This window comes from Macrobrachium nipponense, chromosome 2 (assembly GCF_015104395.2).
Source record: "Macrobrachium nipponense isolate FS-2020 chromosome 2, ASM1510439v2, whole genome shotgun sequence".
NCBI lineage: Eukaryota > Metazoa > Arthropoda > Malacostraca > Decapoda > Palaemonidae > Macrobrachium > Macrobrachium nipponense.
In genome coordinates this window covers 58,145,720-58,163,676 of record NC_087201.1, presented here as the reverse complement: position 1 = coordinate 58,163,676, position 17,957 = coordinate 58,145,720, and the positions used below count along the sequence as shown (strand labels likewise).

The following is a 17,957-nucleotide window of genomic DNA, read 5'->3' as shown; positions in this document are numbered from 1 at the left end:
CTAGCTTTGGTTCTACGAATGAAAGATGTAGATATTTCCTCTTTATGGGAAATAGCAATGTTAATGAAGACTTTTGAGTTGTCCTGCTCCCCTAAGGAACTAAAGTCTCCTGATTGGGATTTAACCATGGTATTGGCTAGCCTTACTAAGCCCCAATATGAACCATTGTGACAAGCCACGGATAGAAGCTTGACTGTAAAAGCAGTCTTCTTCTTGGCTCTAGCATTGACCAAAAGGGTGGGGGAGTTGCGTGGTTATGTCTTATAAGGTGAAGCATTCCAGAGGTTAGAGGCCAAGTCTTTAAATTTATACCAGAATTTGTGCTAAGACTCTAAATTCATTAGTGACAGATGACAGATTTGTCTCCTTGTCTATAACTTCTTGGAGAGACTTTGTGGATAGTGACCCTGAAGAAATGTTATGTCCTGTCAGGGTACTATGAGCTTACTTAAAAAGAACTCAGCATCTCAAACGTAGATGTCGAAGGCTTTTTGTGAGTACAGGCCGGGTCAAGAAAGAAGTGTCCAAGAATACAATATTGTTTTTGTTAAGAGAAATAATCCGGAATACATATTTGACAGAATCTAGAAGGTCAAATAATATTGTGAGAGCTAGAGCTCATGACATCAGGGGTCTGAGCTCTTCTCTGGGATTCAAGAAAAATATGTCTGTTGAGAGGATTCTGAAACCTGGTGTTTGGCTATGTCAAACAACTTTCACTTCCTTTCATTTGAAGGATGGTGCCCATAGATCCTTGGACTTTTTCCTTGGGTCTAGTGGTGGCTGATCAAGTGGTATAGCTCATCCAGTACCCCTGGTGGGTCAGTTTGTATCTAGTCTAAGTTGAAGGTATGAAAGTATAATGAATGAGATGACTGGTCTTGTTTCTTTCCCACATTTTCTATCCACTTCTTTACCTACGGGCAGTAAGAGGAAGAATACCATCATAGGCTGGAACGGACTACAGCTTTTTTCCCTCTAATTCAAAAAGGTAAATTTCAAATTAAAAATGGTCAATTTCAAACTAAAAAAGGTCAAGGTCAAATTAAAAAAGATAAAAATCAAATAAAAAAATTCAAATTCAAATAAAGAAAGGTTAAAATCAAATTAAAAAAGATGGACTTCAAATTAAAATATCACAAATTCTGGGTAATTTGTATTTTTCCTAGCTATACTTTAATGGGAGAATCCTGGATGACAATCTGGTACTGACCAGAAAAAATCTGGTTATTTCTTCCACTCCTAGCCGAGGGTCAACAGCCATGCGACCCACGGCCTACTACCTCAGTGCTTTCCTCTCTCTAAGGTTCCTGCCCTAAGGTACTCAGGGATGGTAGGGAGGGCCTGAAACGTAAGTAGTTCAAGGTAAGTATAGCTAGGAAAAATACAAATTACCAAGAATTTGTGATTTGTTCCAATGCCGTTTACTTACCTGGAACTATTTTAATAGAAGACTTACCCTTTAGGAGGAGGGAGTAGCTCAAGGGAGAATGGACCCAGAGGTTGGTCTAGGGGCGTACCTGTTGGAGTCCCAGCCCTGCTTGAAGAGTTGGGGCTGGGAAGGGGTCTGCCAAGGGCGCCGGCTGGAATGGAAGGGTAACCCGAAAAGGTGACAACAGTAAGGCAATGTTTGTACTTCTAAAACTCCTCTTATACCCTCTGTCCTACCTGCAGGCTTGTTGGGTCCAATGAAAACTTGCTGGAGACCCAGGGAGAGGATAAGGAAGGAGGGTTGAGGGGTGAGAAAAGTGAATGGCAGACAAGCTCAGCCCCCAGAATTGGGTGGTAGGGACCGAACAGTCTTTTTACCAAGACATGGCAGAAAGATTGTTCAGTCTTTGGGGGTACCCAGTCATATACTTGTTCACCACCCGGCTCAACAGGAAGCTAAAGACCTTCTCTTCCTTTGTTCCGGACCCATAGGCAGCTACAGAGGACGCATTCCAACATCTTTAGGACATCCTCAAAGTTTATGCCTTTCCCCAGTTGTTTCCTGATTTGAGTAGGGAGTGGCACACTGATCACCCCAAATCTTTGGAGGGCTCTGGTGGCCGTGTCTTCCTTGTGTCTTCACAGCTGGGAGATATCCATCATCTCTTGCGAGCCAGACTATTTCTCGCTGAGCAAACAGAGATGGCAGGATGCCTCAGACAGCCATCTGCAGGATACCAGGGAAAGTGGGCCATATTCTGTGGTTGGTGTCATAGACAGGGTATCTCTCTGGTCAGAGCCACTCCTCAACAGGTTGTGGATTTCATTCTCTCCCTTCCCTAGAGAAGCTCTCTCCCATCTCAGCTGTAAGACTACAGAGCCGCACTGGCCCTGGTCTTGAAGCTGAAGGGTATCGATATCTTGTCTTCTTTGAGATATCATTACTCATAGAACTTACAGAGGTCTTGCACACCCAGGGATCTCAGACCTCCTGAGTGGGACGTGTCTTGTGCTGCAGAGCCTGACTGCGGCCCTTTCGACCCCCTTTGAGAGTACTCAGACAGGGATCTGATCCTTGAAACCATCTTTCTGCTTGCCTTGGCATCAACGAAGAGAGTTGGTGAACTACATGGTCTTTCTTATGATGTAATATTGGATGGGGACCAGTTATGCTCGACTTCGTCATGAACTTCGGACCGAAGAATCGGAATCCATCGGTTCCTGACGCCAGATTCGAGTCTTTTACCACCTGCTCCTTGAGCAACTTCATTGATGATGATGGCTTCGAGAGACAACCAGGAAGATGTACTACTCTGCTGCTGACAATGATGGTACACTTCTGCCGAAGAATTCATGAGGTCAGGGGCATTGCCACGTTCCCTCACATTCCATAGAACCTGATGGTTCAGGATATTACCCACAGGTCCTTGGACACTTTTCCATGGTACCAGTAGTGGCTGCTCAACAAGTTGTGTAACTTACCCCGCTCCTTAGCTGGACAGGATCACATCTCGCCTTGTTGTACGGTATGATTGAGCATGACTGTGGAGTGACTGTCTCCCCTTTCATTTCCTTCATCCTACTCTTTCCCTTCAGGTAGAGAGTAATGCAGACCGTTACATGCTGAACCGAGCAATCGATGCAAGTAAGACGCTCCTTGGAGTAATCTATCTATTTTCTTTGATTAGTTAATAGAAGTAATATCTGCCCCTTCCCTTCACAAGGCAGGAAAGAGGGACCTGGACATAAGAAAACTCATATCTTGTAAATGCTTTTATGTCTCCGACATAATGGTTCTTAGCTCTCTCTTAAGGGGACACATATTCCCCCCCCCCATATGACCTGGAAGGAAATCTCAGGTTGGCTAAACCCCAGTCAGTTCACTGGAGATCACTCAGATTCCACCCACCAATCATTGAGTCTTCCTATAGTAAAGGACCAAGGGTGTATATCACTTACAAACAAATCACAAGTATTCAAGATGAATCTTACCTACTGTTAAAGTTAGCTCACATCTCCATGCCGGTAGGCGAGTCGGTATTCAAACAAAAGAAAAAGATCGCTTGGCTGACCCGGAAGACTGTCTAGTTCACCTGTTCTCCACCAGGTGTGTTCAAATGTTTTAGCTCTAGTCAAAATTCTCCTTGCTGCCATTAGGTCTAGGCAAATGTTGGTATTTGGAGAAACTTGGCTGTTTTTCTCCTATCACCAGAAGCAAGTCAACCAACATCAGGTTATGTAGGAATGCTTATTGTGTAACAAGAATGCCTAAATTTGAGATAGATCAACATAATGTTTGTACCAGCTGCAGGGGTACAGAGTGTGATCTAGAGATTAGGTGTGAGGAATGCAAGTATTGGCCAAAGGATATTATGCTCAAAAGTAGTAGATATAGGAAAAGAAGGGAAGCAGATAGACTGCAGAAGCAGTTAATTAGGTCAGGGCATAAAGTTACCTTTTCTCCCACTCCTGTTGAGCCTTCGTCTGCAGTTACCCCTACTCAAACTACTGTTTTTTCCTATGCTAGACCTAACACTGATAATGATAGTAATAGTGTTTCCTCTGTAGCTCTGACTTCCGCTCCCCTTTCAGTTCAGGAAAAGCGTATTGAGAAACTTGAACAGGATGTAAGTCTTTAAAAGTTTAACTGAATTTATGACAGCAAACCGTTCCGAGTCCCTCCATAGTGAACGTTCCTTTTCGTGTTCCCCTTGTAGAGGTAAGGTGTCGGTGCCCTCGCCCGTATGTAGCCCAAGCCTAGGACTGCCCTGCGACAGTTGGAAAAGTCCGCTGCCAGGAAACCGGGTCAGTTCTTGGGGCAATGGGGTTCTGTGCCCTCCGACTCCTACCTCTCCTTTTTCACGCTCTCATGTGCAGTCACGCTTAACATGTTTGCCGAAAGATCGTTTTGGTAAGCGTAAGTCTTCACCAGAGTATTTTGACCTTGCCTTCATCCAGAGCTAGTAATGAGGTTTCTAGAACCGACAAGAGTAAGAATTTAGATATAGGCTTTATTAATAATGATATCCCCGTAGCAGGTTGTTCTAATTCTTTTACATTGACTCAACCAATTGTTGAACCTAATTCGTTTGCTTCTAAATCTCATTCTAAATCTTACTCAGCTATTCCTAGGTCTTCTACTGTTGGAGAGTCTCATGTGGACTCTGCTAATGTCTCCTTTTCTCTTCCTTCTCTGGTTACATATTCTACGGTTGTTTCCAAACTAGATGCTATCTTTACTCTCTAAAGATGTGTCGTCTGGGATCGTTCCCAAGCCGCTTGAGATGCATTCAGACGAAGTGGTGCAGTTCAGTGTCGACAAATCTTCTCCACCTCTCTTACAAGTCCTGCGTTCTTTGCTGATGAGTACCCCCTCTGCTTAGGCTTGGCTGACTGGTGTCGACGCTAGTAGACAACTACAGATTACTTCTCCCAGAGGCGCTATGCCTATCAAGCCAAATTTTTGTTGCGAGGAGTTGGCTGCTGTCGTCTCGAATCTGCAACTGGCAGAAGAAGAGCTTGAGTCGGAAGAGTCTCCTTCAGTCTTTCGGCACTTGCTTGGACATTGCTCTTCTCTTTATCCTCATTTGTTGGAGGAAAAAAATTCTGTAGAGACTAGGTCATTATTGTCTTCCAGCATCTCGACCCCCATTAAGTCTGAAGAAACCTAAGCTTTCGTCTTCGATTAGAGGATGTTTTGACGAAATATCTCATCTTCTGGCACACAAAGCTTCTTTTAAGTCTGCCAGCTCTAGTATTCCGAGGTTTTTGAAATCGCGGAGAATCAATTATTACGACACAGGCGCGTTACTGGCGCTGAAACCGTCCTCGGTCGACGATACTGATTTCCTTGCGTGTCTCGATCCTATGAAAAAATGCGCTCTTGAGAGTGGTAAGGTGCTTTGGTCTAATGCAGAGGCAGAGACTTTGTCCAAGTCTTTGTTTAGAATTATTGAGGTTTTGTCTTTTGCGGAACTTTCGCTATGTACTATTGCCGCTTCTCTGCGTTAGCTTAAAGACTTTCTGATGCCAGCGGTTATCAAAACTCGGGGAGTTTTGTCTTGCCTGGATAAGGCTATTTCAGACAAGGCAGGGGAATGTTCTCATGCTTTCACTAATTTGATCTTGAAGAAAAGGGAACAATTGTGCTCTTATCTTTCGACTAAGGTCTGTCCTTCTCAGAAGATGGCGGCAGTTTTGGGTTCTCCTTTGGACCGCCTTCTGAATCCATTTCTATATAAGGCAATAAGGCAGGATATTTCCGTACAGGAAAGTAGGGAATTTATTAGGCAATCTTTTAAAGCAGGGAATAAAAGAACTGCTCCTTCTTTGCCTTCTGGCCCTCCGGTAAAAATTTGTCCTTCCTCATCTCATGAACAGTCTTCAGCTGCCAAGCCCTTTCGTAGATCCTTACCATGCTCCAATAAAAACAAAACTGCTAAGTTTTTTTTAGAAAGAAATTAATCTTTATGCCCTTAGGTTCCAGTAGGAGGTCGACTGCAGATCTTCTGGTGTGTTTGGAGAGACTTAGGAGCAGAACCTTGGGTGTTGGAGGTACTGAGGGAAGGCTACATAATTCCTTTTCTGTCTCCTCCGCCTCTGTTGTCGTCTCCAATTATTCTTCCAGCTTATCATCATCAGCAGGAAGAGTTTCTTATACTTCAGAAAAGAGGTGGTATCATTACTAGAGAAGAAAGCGATAGAGCAGGTGTCAGGAAACTCGCTGGGGTTTTACAACTGTCTTTTTCTGGTGCCCAAAGCGTCTGGAGGGTGGCGTCCAGTACTGGATATGTTGAGACTCAACACATTCATTTGTCTAACCCATTCTCCATGGAATCATCCACCACAATACTAGCGGCAGTACAGAAGAACGACTGGATGATGTCAGTGGACATGCAAGACGCTTATTTCCATAATCCGATACATCCTCAGTCTCGCGAGTTCCTGCATTTTGCCTTCACAGGGAAGACATTTCAATTCAGAGCTCTTTGTTTTGGCCTGTGCACAGCACCTCAGGTATTCACAAGGATTTTAGCACCAGTAAGGGGATGGTGTCACTTATTAGGAGTGAGAATTCTGCTCTATTTAGACGACTGGCTAATGTTGACCAACTCTTTCAAGGGAATTCTGAGGGCCAAGGATCTGTTACTTTGCCTAGCTCAATCACTGGGCATATTGATAAATTTTCAGAAGTCTGCTCTGATTCCATCAGAAAAACAGATAGACAATTTTTTATTGCTTCTAGGAAAATTTCAGCCCTTAAGGAAGCCTTCAGCAAGGCAATGGCTGTCTCTGTTGGGACACATGGCATCTCTGGAAAGATTTGTCAATTTAGCAAGGCTCAGGATGCGACCAATTCAACCCTACTTGAGAGAATCTTGGGACAGGATGTCCCTGCCAGACTCCCATTTAATTTCAGTCCCAGCAAGTCTTAGGGAGACTTTAGCATGGTGGAAGGATCGTCAAAGCCTGGGAACAGGGTCATCCCTAAGAGTAGTGAGCCCAGACCTAACCTTGTCTTCAGGCGCTTCAATGACAGGCTGGGGAGCATGCCTGGGAGGCTGTCCTTCTGACTCCATTTTCTTGAAATCATCAGCTCCTCCATGTGCATGCCCCAACCTTCGAGTGACTCATCCGAGAACAGCAGATCTGGAGAGGGCTGTTGAAGGGGTACCCCTACTGTCAGATTGTTGTCTTGCAACCACCACAGTTGACAGTGGAATCTACTTGTATGGATGATCTACACTTGGTGACCAAAGCTTTTTCCTTCTCCATTTTAAAGACCAAAGGTGAAGTCTCCCATGTGGAACTAACTTCTCCAAGGAACTTAGGATCCCTATAACTACTTGCCACTGCTTTGCTGGTTGTGTTTCCTTTTCCAGAAAGGAATTCACTACTTTGCAATTCTCTACCCTCTGATCTGAAGGGAAAGCTATGGGCTTTACTGTCTCTATAATAAACCGTAAGTACACAAGCCCCTGACTGGGATCCAAACTCAACTTCTCCCTATTTATCACAATGCCTAAGCTGTGACAAAACTGGAGGAGTTTTCCTGAAATAATTTTTCTTGGGGCTTTGCTATCACCAGCCAATCATCCAGGTACCTGAGCATGAGCCCATGCTGACACAAGAGTGAATACTCTTGTAAATACTTGAGGAGACGTTGCCAATCCAAAACACAGAACTCTGAATTGAAAATCCTTCTCTGCCAGACTAAAGTGGAGAAACTTCCTGGAAGAATGATGGATTGGAATCTGAAAGTATGCATCCTTCATGTCTATTGTTGGAATAAAATCCTTGTACCTGACTGCTGGTAGAACTGTCCTTGGGGTCTTCATTTTGAATCTCGTCCTTCTTACGAAAACATTCAACATTGACAGATCTTTACCTATATTCCAATCTCAATTGGCCTTGGGGACAAGGAAAATGCAGCTATAAATCCACCTGACAGGAGTACTACTTGCTCTACAGCTCCCTTCTCCATCATCTTCCTCATTCTTGCAGAATAAGGAATTTCCAAGACCCAGGAGTGTAAGAAAGGTGTGGTAATGATTGTTCCACCAGGGGTGGAGTAAAGTTGAATGGGATCAGGTAACCCACTCTGAGCACATCCATTCCTTGGAGTAGGTATTGCTGACTTAGGGAAGGGATTAGGCCTCACTACTCTTCTGTGGTGTTTGCTGTAATTGTCTTATTACATTAGGATGGTTTCCAGACGATTTGCCTGTTGAACTAATCTATCATTGGTATCCATCCTTCTTCTATCAATTGCTGCTTCTAGTATGTCCTTTGGGATTAATTTGGCCAATGCTGCATCTTTCCTCATCAACAGGATACTAGCCCATACATTGGCACTCAGGTTTGTCAATATGAAATCTGTTTGGAACCAGATTGAAGCAATCTGATAAAGATTGTCTCATCAACTAATCTCCTGCTTGTAATCTTAGCCACCGCTGTTGACCAAAGGTCTAAAAATGAAGACGTTTGAAAGATAGAAGAAGCTGTTGACTCCAATGTAGCAGCTTCTTGACAAGTAAGTGAGGGTCATTAAAGGAACAACAGGTGTCACATATTTCCTGTCTCAGCAACAGAGGGGGAAGGAACTTGAATTATTTATTTGATCGCAAAGAAATATTCCATCCAGAAATCTGTGTGTTAATATGCCGCAACACAGACTGCATGACTTGAGCATAGTAACGCATACGATACCTTTACATCCTTTTTTAGTCCCAATAGAGCTTCAATTCCAGTCGGAGCTATGCTGGAAGGAGTTTCAGACCTCCTTGAAAGATTAACGAATTGACGAATCAAGTCAATCACCTCCGCATAAGTAGCCAGAAACTCCTGATTCTCCCCATCTTCTACTTCCAAAACATTCTGTTTGGCTGCCGACAAAGGTAAATGAATCCTATCTGCAAACAAACATCCGTGGGATTCACGGTTCCCCAATCCTATGACCATGGCACCTATGTTCTCTGATGGCCATAACTGACTAGTTCTTGAATCACCACCAGGTGAACGTGAATGTCTAAACTTTTCACTGCTCCTTGTTCCACACAAAAACACCATCCGTTCCTCCAAGATGGCAGCTCCCTTGAAGTAGAACGTACGTCATTACTGTTTCTACTGTCATCAACAACGGTCGTTGGGGATCTTGACCTTGATCTTCTGCTCCCGGGCTGAACCACCACTTCAACCGGTGTATTTGGCGGGGTTACCACCACTGCATTGTTCGACCTTTTAATTGGAGCGTTATCATCTTTCCTCCTCATCTTGAAAGGTCTTACAGTAGAGACTGGGAATCTGCTCCCCAGTCTTCAAAGATCAATGCATACCCACTGTTGATTCTCTAAAAAACTGTGGAGCATCCCCAAACATCTTTCTCATCATGCTTGGCACAGTAGTCCCAGCCACTTCCACCCCCAGTGTCCATCAATCCCTTCAGCCATGATGACGTATCCCAATGCTGGCTGCCATTCTGCTTTCCGGCACTAGCAACTACCTGTTCCTGTTGCACTTTGTGTTTGATAGGGATGTGACAATTCTGGCTCAAAGATGAAGAAGAAATTAATCTTCTCCTCTTGTTATGAGGATCAGCCATGCAGTCCCTTTTTCTCAAACTCTTGACTGGTGCACACACTGACTTCATCTTGCCATGACGCCGAACTAGACGAAGAAGATGACAACGATTTAAGTTGTTTCATCTTGCCTGTCTTATTTATCTTCTCTTCCAAAGCTTGCAATTTCTCCATAAATATGCATGCTATCAAGTCTGAAATCGTAGTTGCATCCATCAACACCGAAGACGTGAGAATGGAAGTAGGCTGCGACGTCGTGGTGGACGCCACATTAGATTGTGACATAACTGAGGGAGTAAGCTGTAACATTACCATGCTTGATGGAAAACAATGCATGGTACTGATGGTATCCCTGCGGGGGCCGCAAGATTAATTCCCAAATTCTGTGACGTTAGAATCATATGCGCCACTACAACTGTCATAGCGTTCGCCCCCATAAACTGCAGACTAATAGGAGGAGGCACACCCATAGACGGATGACCTGGAGGGAAGCGTGACATATAACAAGACAACAACCCATCCAAGGTTGGTACCCTGATAGGCCTCATGCTGCCCACATCCCCTCCATTGTGTGCATATCAGGGGCTGAAACATATGACAAGATGGCAGAGCTCCCCCAAGGGGTATGAGAAGCATCAAATACAGGTGACGAAACATATGGAACTTCATCATGCATAGCATCAAATACAGGTGATGAAGCATATGGAACTTCATCATGCATAGTCAGAACAAAAGAAGCTGAAGATGCTTGGTCATCCAAAGATAGCGGCATCTCCTTTCTCCTGTACTGACCCTTTTCGTAAAAGTTTTTCCATTGTTCCACTGCCAACAATGACAAATTGAACATGGATTAGTAATTGTATATACATTACTCTCCACCTACTGCACGTTGGGTGAGGATCCGTAGACACCGAAGTTAAAAATCTCAAACAAGGAAACCCACTCCAGGCATTTCCTTTGTTTGTTGCGAGATCCCAAATAAAGCGATGCAAAACCATCCATGATCTCGTACAACTTATGCCCCCTTCCACAAGAGGGGCAAATGCACAGCGGGCAGACACTTACCAATTTTGAGAGTAGATGGTGATCACGAGTGTGGTCCAAGTCATAGGTTCACCTGCCTGCCTTGGATCGTTTAATCTGGTAACACTGTTTAAAAGCGAGAGAATTACGGGCAAATCAGATTGCCCATCGTGTGGAAGGGGCTTTATACAAACCTACAAGATCACACACTGAGCACACCCAGAGAAAAGATAAAGAAAAAAACGGGCAAACTAAACCGGCTTTAAAGATAGAGTAATCACGTCCATGCCAGTAGTTCCTGGATTACACAATTTTTTTTTATTAATTTTACTGAATTTCCAATGTGCTAGAAGATTATCCTAATGTTAAGACCAAAGGTTGTAGAGAGAGAGAGAGAGAGAGAGAGAGAGAGAGAGAGAGAGAGAGGAGAGAGAGAGGGGGGGGGGGGGGGGGGGGGGCAGGCAGGCAGGCAGGCAGTACATGTCTCCGTGAAGTCAAGTACACAACTATGTCATGAGCTGCCTTTATGGACTATTGAAGTAATGGAACAACTTTTCCACCCGATTCCCCCAAATCAATGGTGCGTAATATTGGTGCTCACCATGAGTGAATCTCCAAAACCTATTGCTGCTCATATGAGGGTATCCATCCATTAAGGGTTAAGGAATTATTTCATCCAGTTCCATTTCTTAGAGTAGTCCACACTGTGGACTTCGAATACTCCCAGACACTGGTATATATGTATGTACCAGACAGTTCAACTAATCACATATTTGTGAAAACAAAGAGGCATAAGGTCCGAAGTTGCTTAGCAGTTTATGTTAAGATACATTTGCTTTATTAAAGGCAACTGATACAGGAAATGTAACCAAATTCGTCCATATCAGAAAGCCTTAAGCAAGAACTGGGCAAATTAAAGAACTTAAGAATATCTCTATGACTCACTTTTCTGCTTTGGTTACAAAAGGCGTGATTTACCATTCTTCATTCCACATTGATGGGGCGGCCCACTGTCTTCCAGACTTGAAATTACAGTTGATATGCAACTGCCATTTCAACTGTATTCCCTAAAATCCATGTGAACCTGTTAGAGTTGCACCATTAAGCCTGGAGACTATCCAATAAGGTCTCCAATGCAGAATATTTCCCAAAGAAACAGCTGAAGCCGCATCCAGGTATCTTGCCGGTCTTCAGCTTCCAATCTGGACCAATCAAACCGTTGATGCTTTTTTCTTTCATCTTGCTCTCCAGCCTCTCTTGATTATTATTCTTAATGCAATTCAGGCATTTTATCCAAGTTTACCTTTAGACCCTTTTTATTTTCTGGATCTATCTTGCTTTCCAACCAGTCCAAGTTCCCATGTTAAATAGGTGACAGTGCCTGTGTTTAACTTTCTAGCCTAAATTTCATGACTCAGGTCTACCATGCAAAATATGGATAATGCTGCAATTCATTTAGCTAATGGGGCATTAATCCACTAATTGCTGTTATTCTTTGAATGGCTTACCTTTATTTGGCCATCCAGAATTACAGGGCATTCCTTATTAAAGTTGAATTTTGTGGACTACAATTCTTTCAGTGAAACTGATGAGGTTTATCCACCAGTTCAAGAGTGTTCTTCATCTCCTTAAACCTCATAATTTATCAAGTGTACAAGTCAACCAAATGTCCAAATAAGGTTTTTTGTTGAAGACTTCTCTCCTGAGTCTTTTTACTGTTATATGCATTTTCAAGATGGGTCAGCAGAAAAGTTGATAAAAAAAGACTTATTAAATTAAAAATTTTCTTTCCATTTCAAGATGAGAGAAAGGGATGTAACAATTACAAAACATCTGAACAATAAAAAAAAAAACTAAAAAACTTGTCTGAAGCATAAATTGTAATTTACCTTTATTTATATGTAAGAAATACATAGGTAAATCTGCCAAATTGTCAAAAAAACCACCTTTGATCACTTTACAATAATTTATAAATGGATTTTTAGGGAAACTAAAAACTGCTTTGTCATACTGAAGTCACTTGAATGCAATCTTGCAGCTTCCCTCACAATGAAAGATACAAGGAAAGTTAATTGATTTTTAAGATTTTATTAAGGCAAGAGTTTTACATGTACCTTCAATTTATCAGATTATCTTTGCAACAAATAAACTCAGTAACACTAATTCAAAAGTAATGTTTAACTGTTTGCAATCATTATTTTCTTTATTAAAGGACTATGGGCTTCTGAAATGAAAAGATAATATGCAATTTAATAATAAATCATGGCAAATATACAGAACTTTACTGAACCATCTGTTCATCCATGATCTTTGCAACCCACTCTGGATGAGCCAAGTTGATCTTTTCAATAATTCCATTAACTTGGAAGCAAAGAGACTGAATTTGTTTATCCCACTGTGGTAAAACATCTCTGGCTTCAAAATGAAGAATGCCATCAATCTGAAAAAAAAATCATGTTATGAAGAACATATTTTTGTTAGTGAAAACTACAAAAAATAATATCAACTATACTGTCATAATGACTGAATTTAGAATTTAACCATATATTTCTATCATGAAAAAATGGGATAGGCAACTTAATAGCCTTACAGCCAAGACAAAAAATAAATGGGATAAAAACAATAGCATTCCATACACCTTGAAGAACAAAGTTGTTGGGAAAACAACATCAAAGAGAATTTTGGAGCCTGGCAGTAAAGCAATGGTGGCCCAACCAGGCAATCTGAGGATTACTGATCAACTAAGAAGGTTCTGAAGATTGGGCACAGTAAAGGGGCTAAAGACCAGTGTCGCCTATATAGAAAAAAGGGAACACACTAGGAAACTCCAGACAGATTAGTCCAAGGAGAAGACTTCTGACAGTGTCATTTTTCAGCAGTCCAAAGACTTGCAATGAAACAGAGCAGAGGGAAAAAGGGGGAACCCAACAGCTTCTCAATTAACATATCCATCCACCGCTGCAGAAAAAGAAGGTATATAAAATTAATAATTCATACACACCCATGCTTTGGTGTCAAGATAACTTAGTATTCTATATGAGCCATCAAGATAACTTAGTATTCTATATGAGCCATAATATGACAGTTACAAGTGGCAAACCTGGAGACATAACACAAGAGCTTGTAAAAGGAAAAGATGCTGGAGAAAGAGGAACACAATCATTTATTATTCTGCTATTCAGGTATCCCAAATATACTGAACAACCACAAATACAAAATAACAATAATTTAAAAAAATAACTTTGAAAAATCCCTGAAATACTGAAAAGCCTTCAAAACAATACAGTTATGAAAATATAGTAATTAACACAAAGCTTCAAAAACTAAGTCAAGTTCTGGGATCACAACAGCAGAAAAGACAATTTAACTCTGTGGCCAAGCAAAAAAGTATGTTACTGAGCTTCTACAAGCATAAATCCCTGAAAATTCAAAGCCCCCTCCAGCATAAGGAATAAGTATATGGTAAGTGTGGATAAGTGAATAAAAATATTAATGGTAACAAAGTATAAGATACTGCGAATCCCATAAGAACAACTCACATTACATCTGAACACAGTGGAATGAAACTGGAGGATGCACCCTCCATTATGGTAGTGGGGCCCCTTTCATTCAGAATGTAACAAAGTTAGCACAATTGGAGAGCTGTTTACAGAACTGTAAGGATATTTAAGATTAACCCTTACAAGCCAAAGCGGTATTTTAAAAATAGTCTCCCGTATGCTGGCGGCATTCGCGAGTGAGCGCCGAAGCAGAAAATATTTTTTTTTTTTTAATCACAGCACGCTTAGTTTTCAAGATTAAGAGTTCATTTTTGGCTCCTTTTTTTGTCATTGCCTGAAGTTTAGTATGCAATCATCAGAAATGAAAAAAAATATCATTGTCATATATAAATATTGGGATATATGACAGCGCAAAAAAAAAATTTCATATATAATTGTATACAAATCACGCTATGAGCAAAACGGTTAAAGCTAACGAGTTAATGTTTTTTCGTTGTATTGTACACTAAATTGCGATCATTTTGGTATATAACACATTGTAAAATGATCAAGGCAACACTGAGAAAATATCACAAAATGATGCATGAATTCGTAATGTGCAGACATAAAAAAAGATGTTTTCAAAAATTCACCATAAATCAAAATATTGTGCTAGAAACTTCCCGTTTGTTGCAAAATGAAGGTAATTGATTGAATATTACTAGACTGTAAGTGTTGTAGCTTACAATTACAGTTTTCGACCATTTCGGTCGAGTTAAAGTTGACCTAAGGACGAATTTTTTCTATTTATCGTTATTTATATGAAAATATTTCAAAACTGATAAAAGCTACAACCATGGGTTGCTTTTTGTTGTATTCTACATGAAATTGCGCACATTTTCATATATAAAACTTTATGTAACAGCTAATTTAAAATGGTGCAAACATTACGACAATCGGACGAAAAAATTTATGATTTTATCGGAAGAGTTACCGTGCGGAAGTAAGGAAAAAGTTTATTTCATAAATTCACCATAAATCGAAATATTGTGTTAGAGACTTCCAATTTGTTGCAAAATAAAGGTAAATATTTTTTTACCATTTCAGTCGAGTCAAAGTTGACCGAACGTTGAAAGTTTGGCACATCGTTATTTATATGAAAATATTTCAAAACTGATAAAAGCTACAACCATGGGTTGTTTATTGTTGTATTCTACACGAAATTGCGCACATTTTCATATATAAAATTTTATGTAATGGCTAATTGAAAACGGTGCAAACATTATGACAATCGGACAAAAAAATTTCTGATTTTTTTCGGAAGAGTTACTGCGCGGACATAAGGAAAAAGTTTTTTTTTTCATAAATTCACCATAAATCAAAATATTGTGCTAGAGACTTCCAATTTGTTGCAAAATGAAGGTAAATGATTGAATATTACTAGAATATAGGAGTTTTAGCTTACAATTGCGTTTTTCAACCATTTCGATCGAGTCAAAGTTGACCGAAGGTTGAAATTTTGGCACTTATCGTTATAAATGTGAAAATATTTCAAAACTGATAAAACCTACAACCATGAGTTGTTTTTTGTTGTATTCTACATGAAATTGCACACATTTTCATATATAATACTCCATGTAACGGCTAATATGAAATGGTGCAAAAATTATGTCAGTGACGAAATCATTTCTGAGATGTGTCGCTGATGCTTTTTAGTGCAATGAGAAAGAAATTCGCGCTTGCGCGCCTGGGTAACAATTGTAAACAAAACAATGCCTTGATCCGTGAGCTCCCAGCATCCCCCAAGGCGCATGATTCAAAAGTTTTCGCCTAATAGCCCTATAACTATTTTTCCGCGAATTTTAAAAAAAAAACTTTTTTTATATCGACGTATACGTATACATCCAATCGGCACCCAACAGACAATTTACATCGACGTTCAATACGTCCAATCGGCGTTAAAGAGTTAATTGATTTATAAAAAATAGATCGAGGTTTGCATTTTATGAAAAATCATGAAGAAGTCAATGTGAGTGAGTATGTGAGAGAAAAGAACAGCTAGAGATGAAAGGAAATGTGCTGTGGCAACTGAATGTTAAGTAATTTAAGTCAGTTAAGTGACAAGCTAGAACTTTACACAAGGTAGAGCAGTGCCATAAACACAAGAGTTAAGCTTTCAAAACTTTATGACAAACTGTCAAATGTCTTAAAAACACAAGTGGGACAACTAAAAATTCTCATATATTCAATATGGAAAAAAAAGAAAAAAAAGAAACGCAGATCATATTCTATGGAACTTCTGCTGGTAATCTGGAAAAAAAGCTATGTTAAGGTACAAATATTTTCAGCACAGTGTGAGTTAATGCAATGGGAAAGCAGTTGGAGGGGTTAATGCAGTCACCCTCCTTGGGATGAGCACGATCATGACATATATATTGCCATAACGAATACAAGGATTTTAAAAAATGGCAAACCACAGCAGTCTTCAATTTTTGGATGCTATAAAAAAAAAAATTTGCAAGAATATGAGCTTTCAGAATACAAGACTTCGACGGGTCTTATGAGCAGTGAGAAGGTTATAAAAATAATTAAAATCACAGACTATACCTTGAATATTCTGGTTAGTATAAATAAAAACTTAAAACTTATTTTAAAATTAAGTTTTCAACACAAATCATCATTTACCTAGCAAAATTTGTGGTCCTTACAAATCCTACACACACAGTATACTTCATTCCAAAATTTATAAAGTAGCAGCCCTATGTAAGCATTCAGTGGGTTATTTAGATTTCAGACAAGCAAGAGCCTTCCTATTCCCATATCACACTGAAAGGGTCTAGGTGCTGAAGAAAACCTGATAATTGACTGATTGGAACCAAGGGCTTGACTTTAAACTCATAGAATTGATATCAGATAAGAAACCCAAGGCTCTACACTGAGTAGGAAGTCATATCTATAAGGCTGAAACCATACAGATGACACTAAACAAAGTCTGTAATTATAGGTCCATGCAGTAGTCTCAGAGAAAATTTTATAATAATAATAATAATAATAAAAAAAAAAATTCCCCTTTATCGAGGCAAACAACTCACGGCAGTCCATTGAGTGGGTTACGTGCCCACCTACTGATTTGGTAGTTTAGAGTTTGATTCCCTGCTCTGCCCACGTGGAGTCAGAGGAATTTGTTTCTGGTGATTACAAATTAACTTCTTGATATAATGTGGTTTGGATCCCACAATAAGCAGTATGCCCCGTTAGAGGTGTTAATCAGCTCAGTGGTCTGATTAAACTAAGATATACTAAACTTAACATGACAGTCCATGTCCTAAAGGAAATCACCATGTGAACAGAGAGGAGGGTTACAATGATAAAGGTAGTGAATCTGCATACCCTCCATTAATGCAGGTGCTAAGTATCTCATTTCTACTGCAGGTTCTGATGGTAGTCAGTGTCATGTACGTTGCCTCCCCATGGAATATTACAAATATTGGTGTATCTATGAGACTGTCTGTAAGCACTGACATAACTTGCGTCATGTATGTTGCCTCCCCATGGAATATTACAAATTTTGGTAATCTATGAGACCATCTGTAAACACTGACTTAACTATCTCCCTAGGAAAAGAAATACAGACAATTTTGGTTGTGTAGATAGCATTAACAACTAATTTCATCAATTACCTTTATTGCCTGCATTTCACTGACTTTTCTAAGCCCAAGAAAAAAACGTACCATTTGGGAATGCTTCTTGAGGTGACAGATATGAACAGTCTGGATATGCACCTACAAATTCTGGCATCTTTGCTGAGAAATTCATCTTTCTCCAAGCTGAAGGGTGCCAAGGTTGGTTTTGGTTTCCAGGAACTGCCTTTCCTATTGCATCACTTGCAAAGGGCATGTCTCTTCCCTTAACCTTACAAAAAAAAAGTTTTAAAGCTGATCAAATC

General features: G+C 40.4%; 2 protein-coding genes across 2 annotated transcripts in view; one reads left to right on the top strand and one right to left on the bottom strand.

The window, feature by feature from the left end:
* Window positions 1–12,479: 12,479 nt before the first annotated feature.
* LOC135220609 (COP9 signalosome complex subunit 4-like) overlaps window positions 12,480–17,957 on the bottom strand; it is a 123,352-nt gene continuing 117,874 nt past the window's right edge. Inside the window, exon 9 of the mRNA XM_064257912.1 lies at window positions 12,480–12,972. Within this exon, the coding sequence (XP_064113982.1) occupies window positions 12,814–12,972 (159 nt within the window). The 3' untranslated portion in view covers window positions 12,480–12,813. The remainder of the gene's footprint in view (window positions 12,973–17,957) is intronic.
* LOC135221569 (COP9 signalosome complex subunit 4-like) overlaps window positions 13,569–17,957 on the top strand; it is a 40,945-nt gene continuing 36,556 nt past the window's right edge. Inside the window, exon 1 of the mRNA XM_064259263.1 lies at window positions 13,569–13,714. Coding sequence (XP_064115333.1) covers window positions 13,569–13,714 — 146 coding nt within the window. The remainder of the gene's footprint in view (window positions 13,715–17,957) is intronic.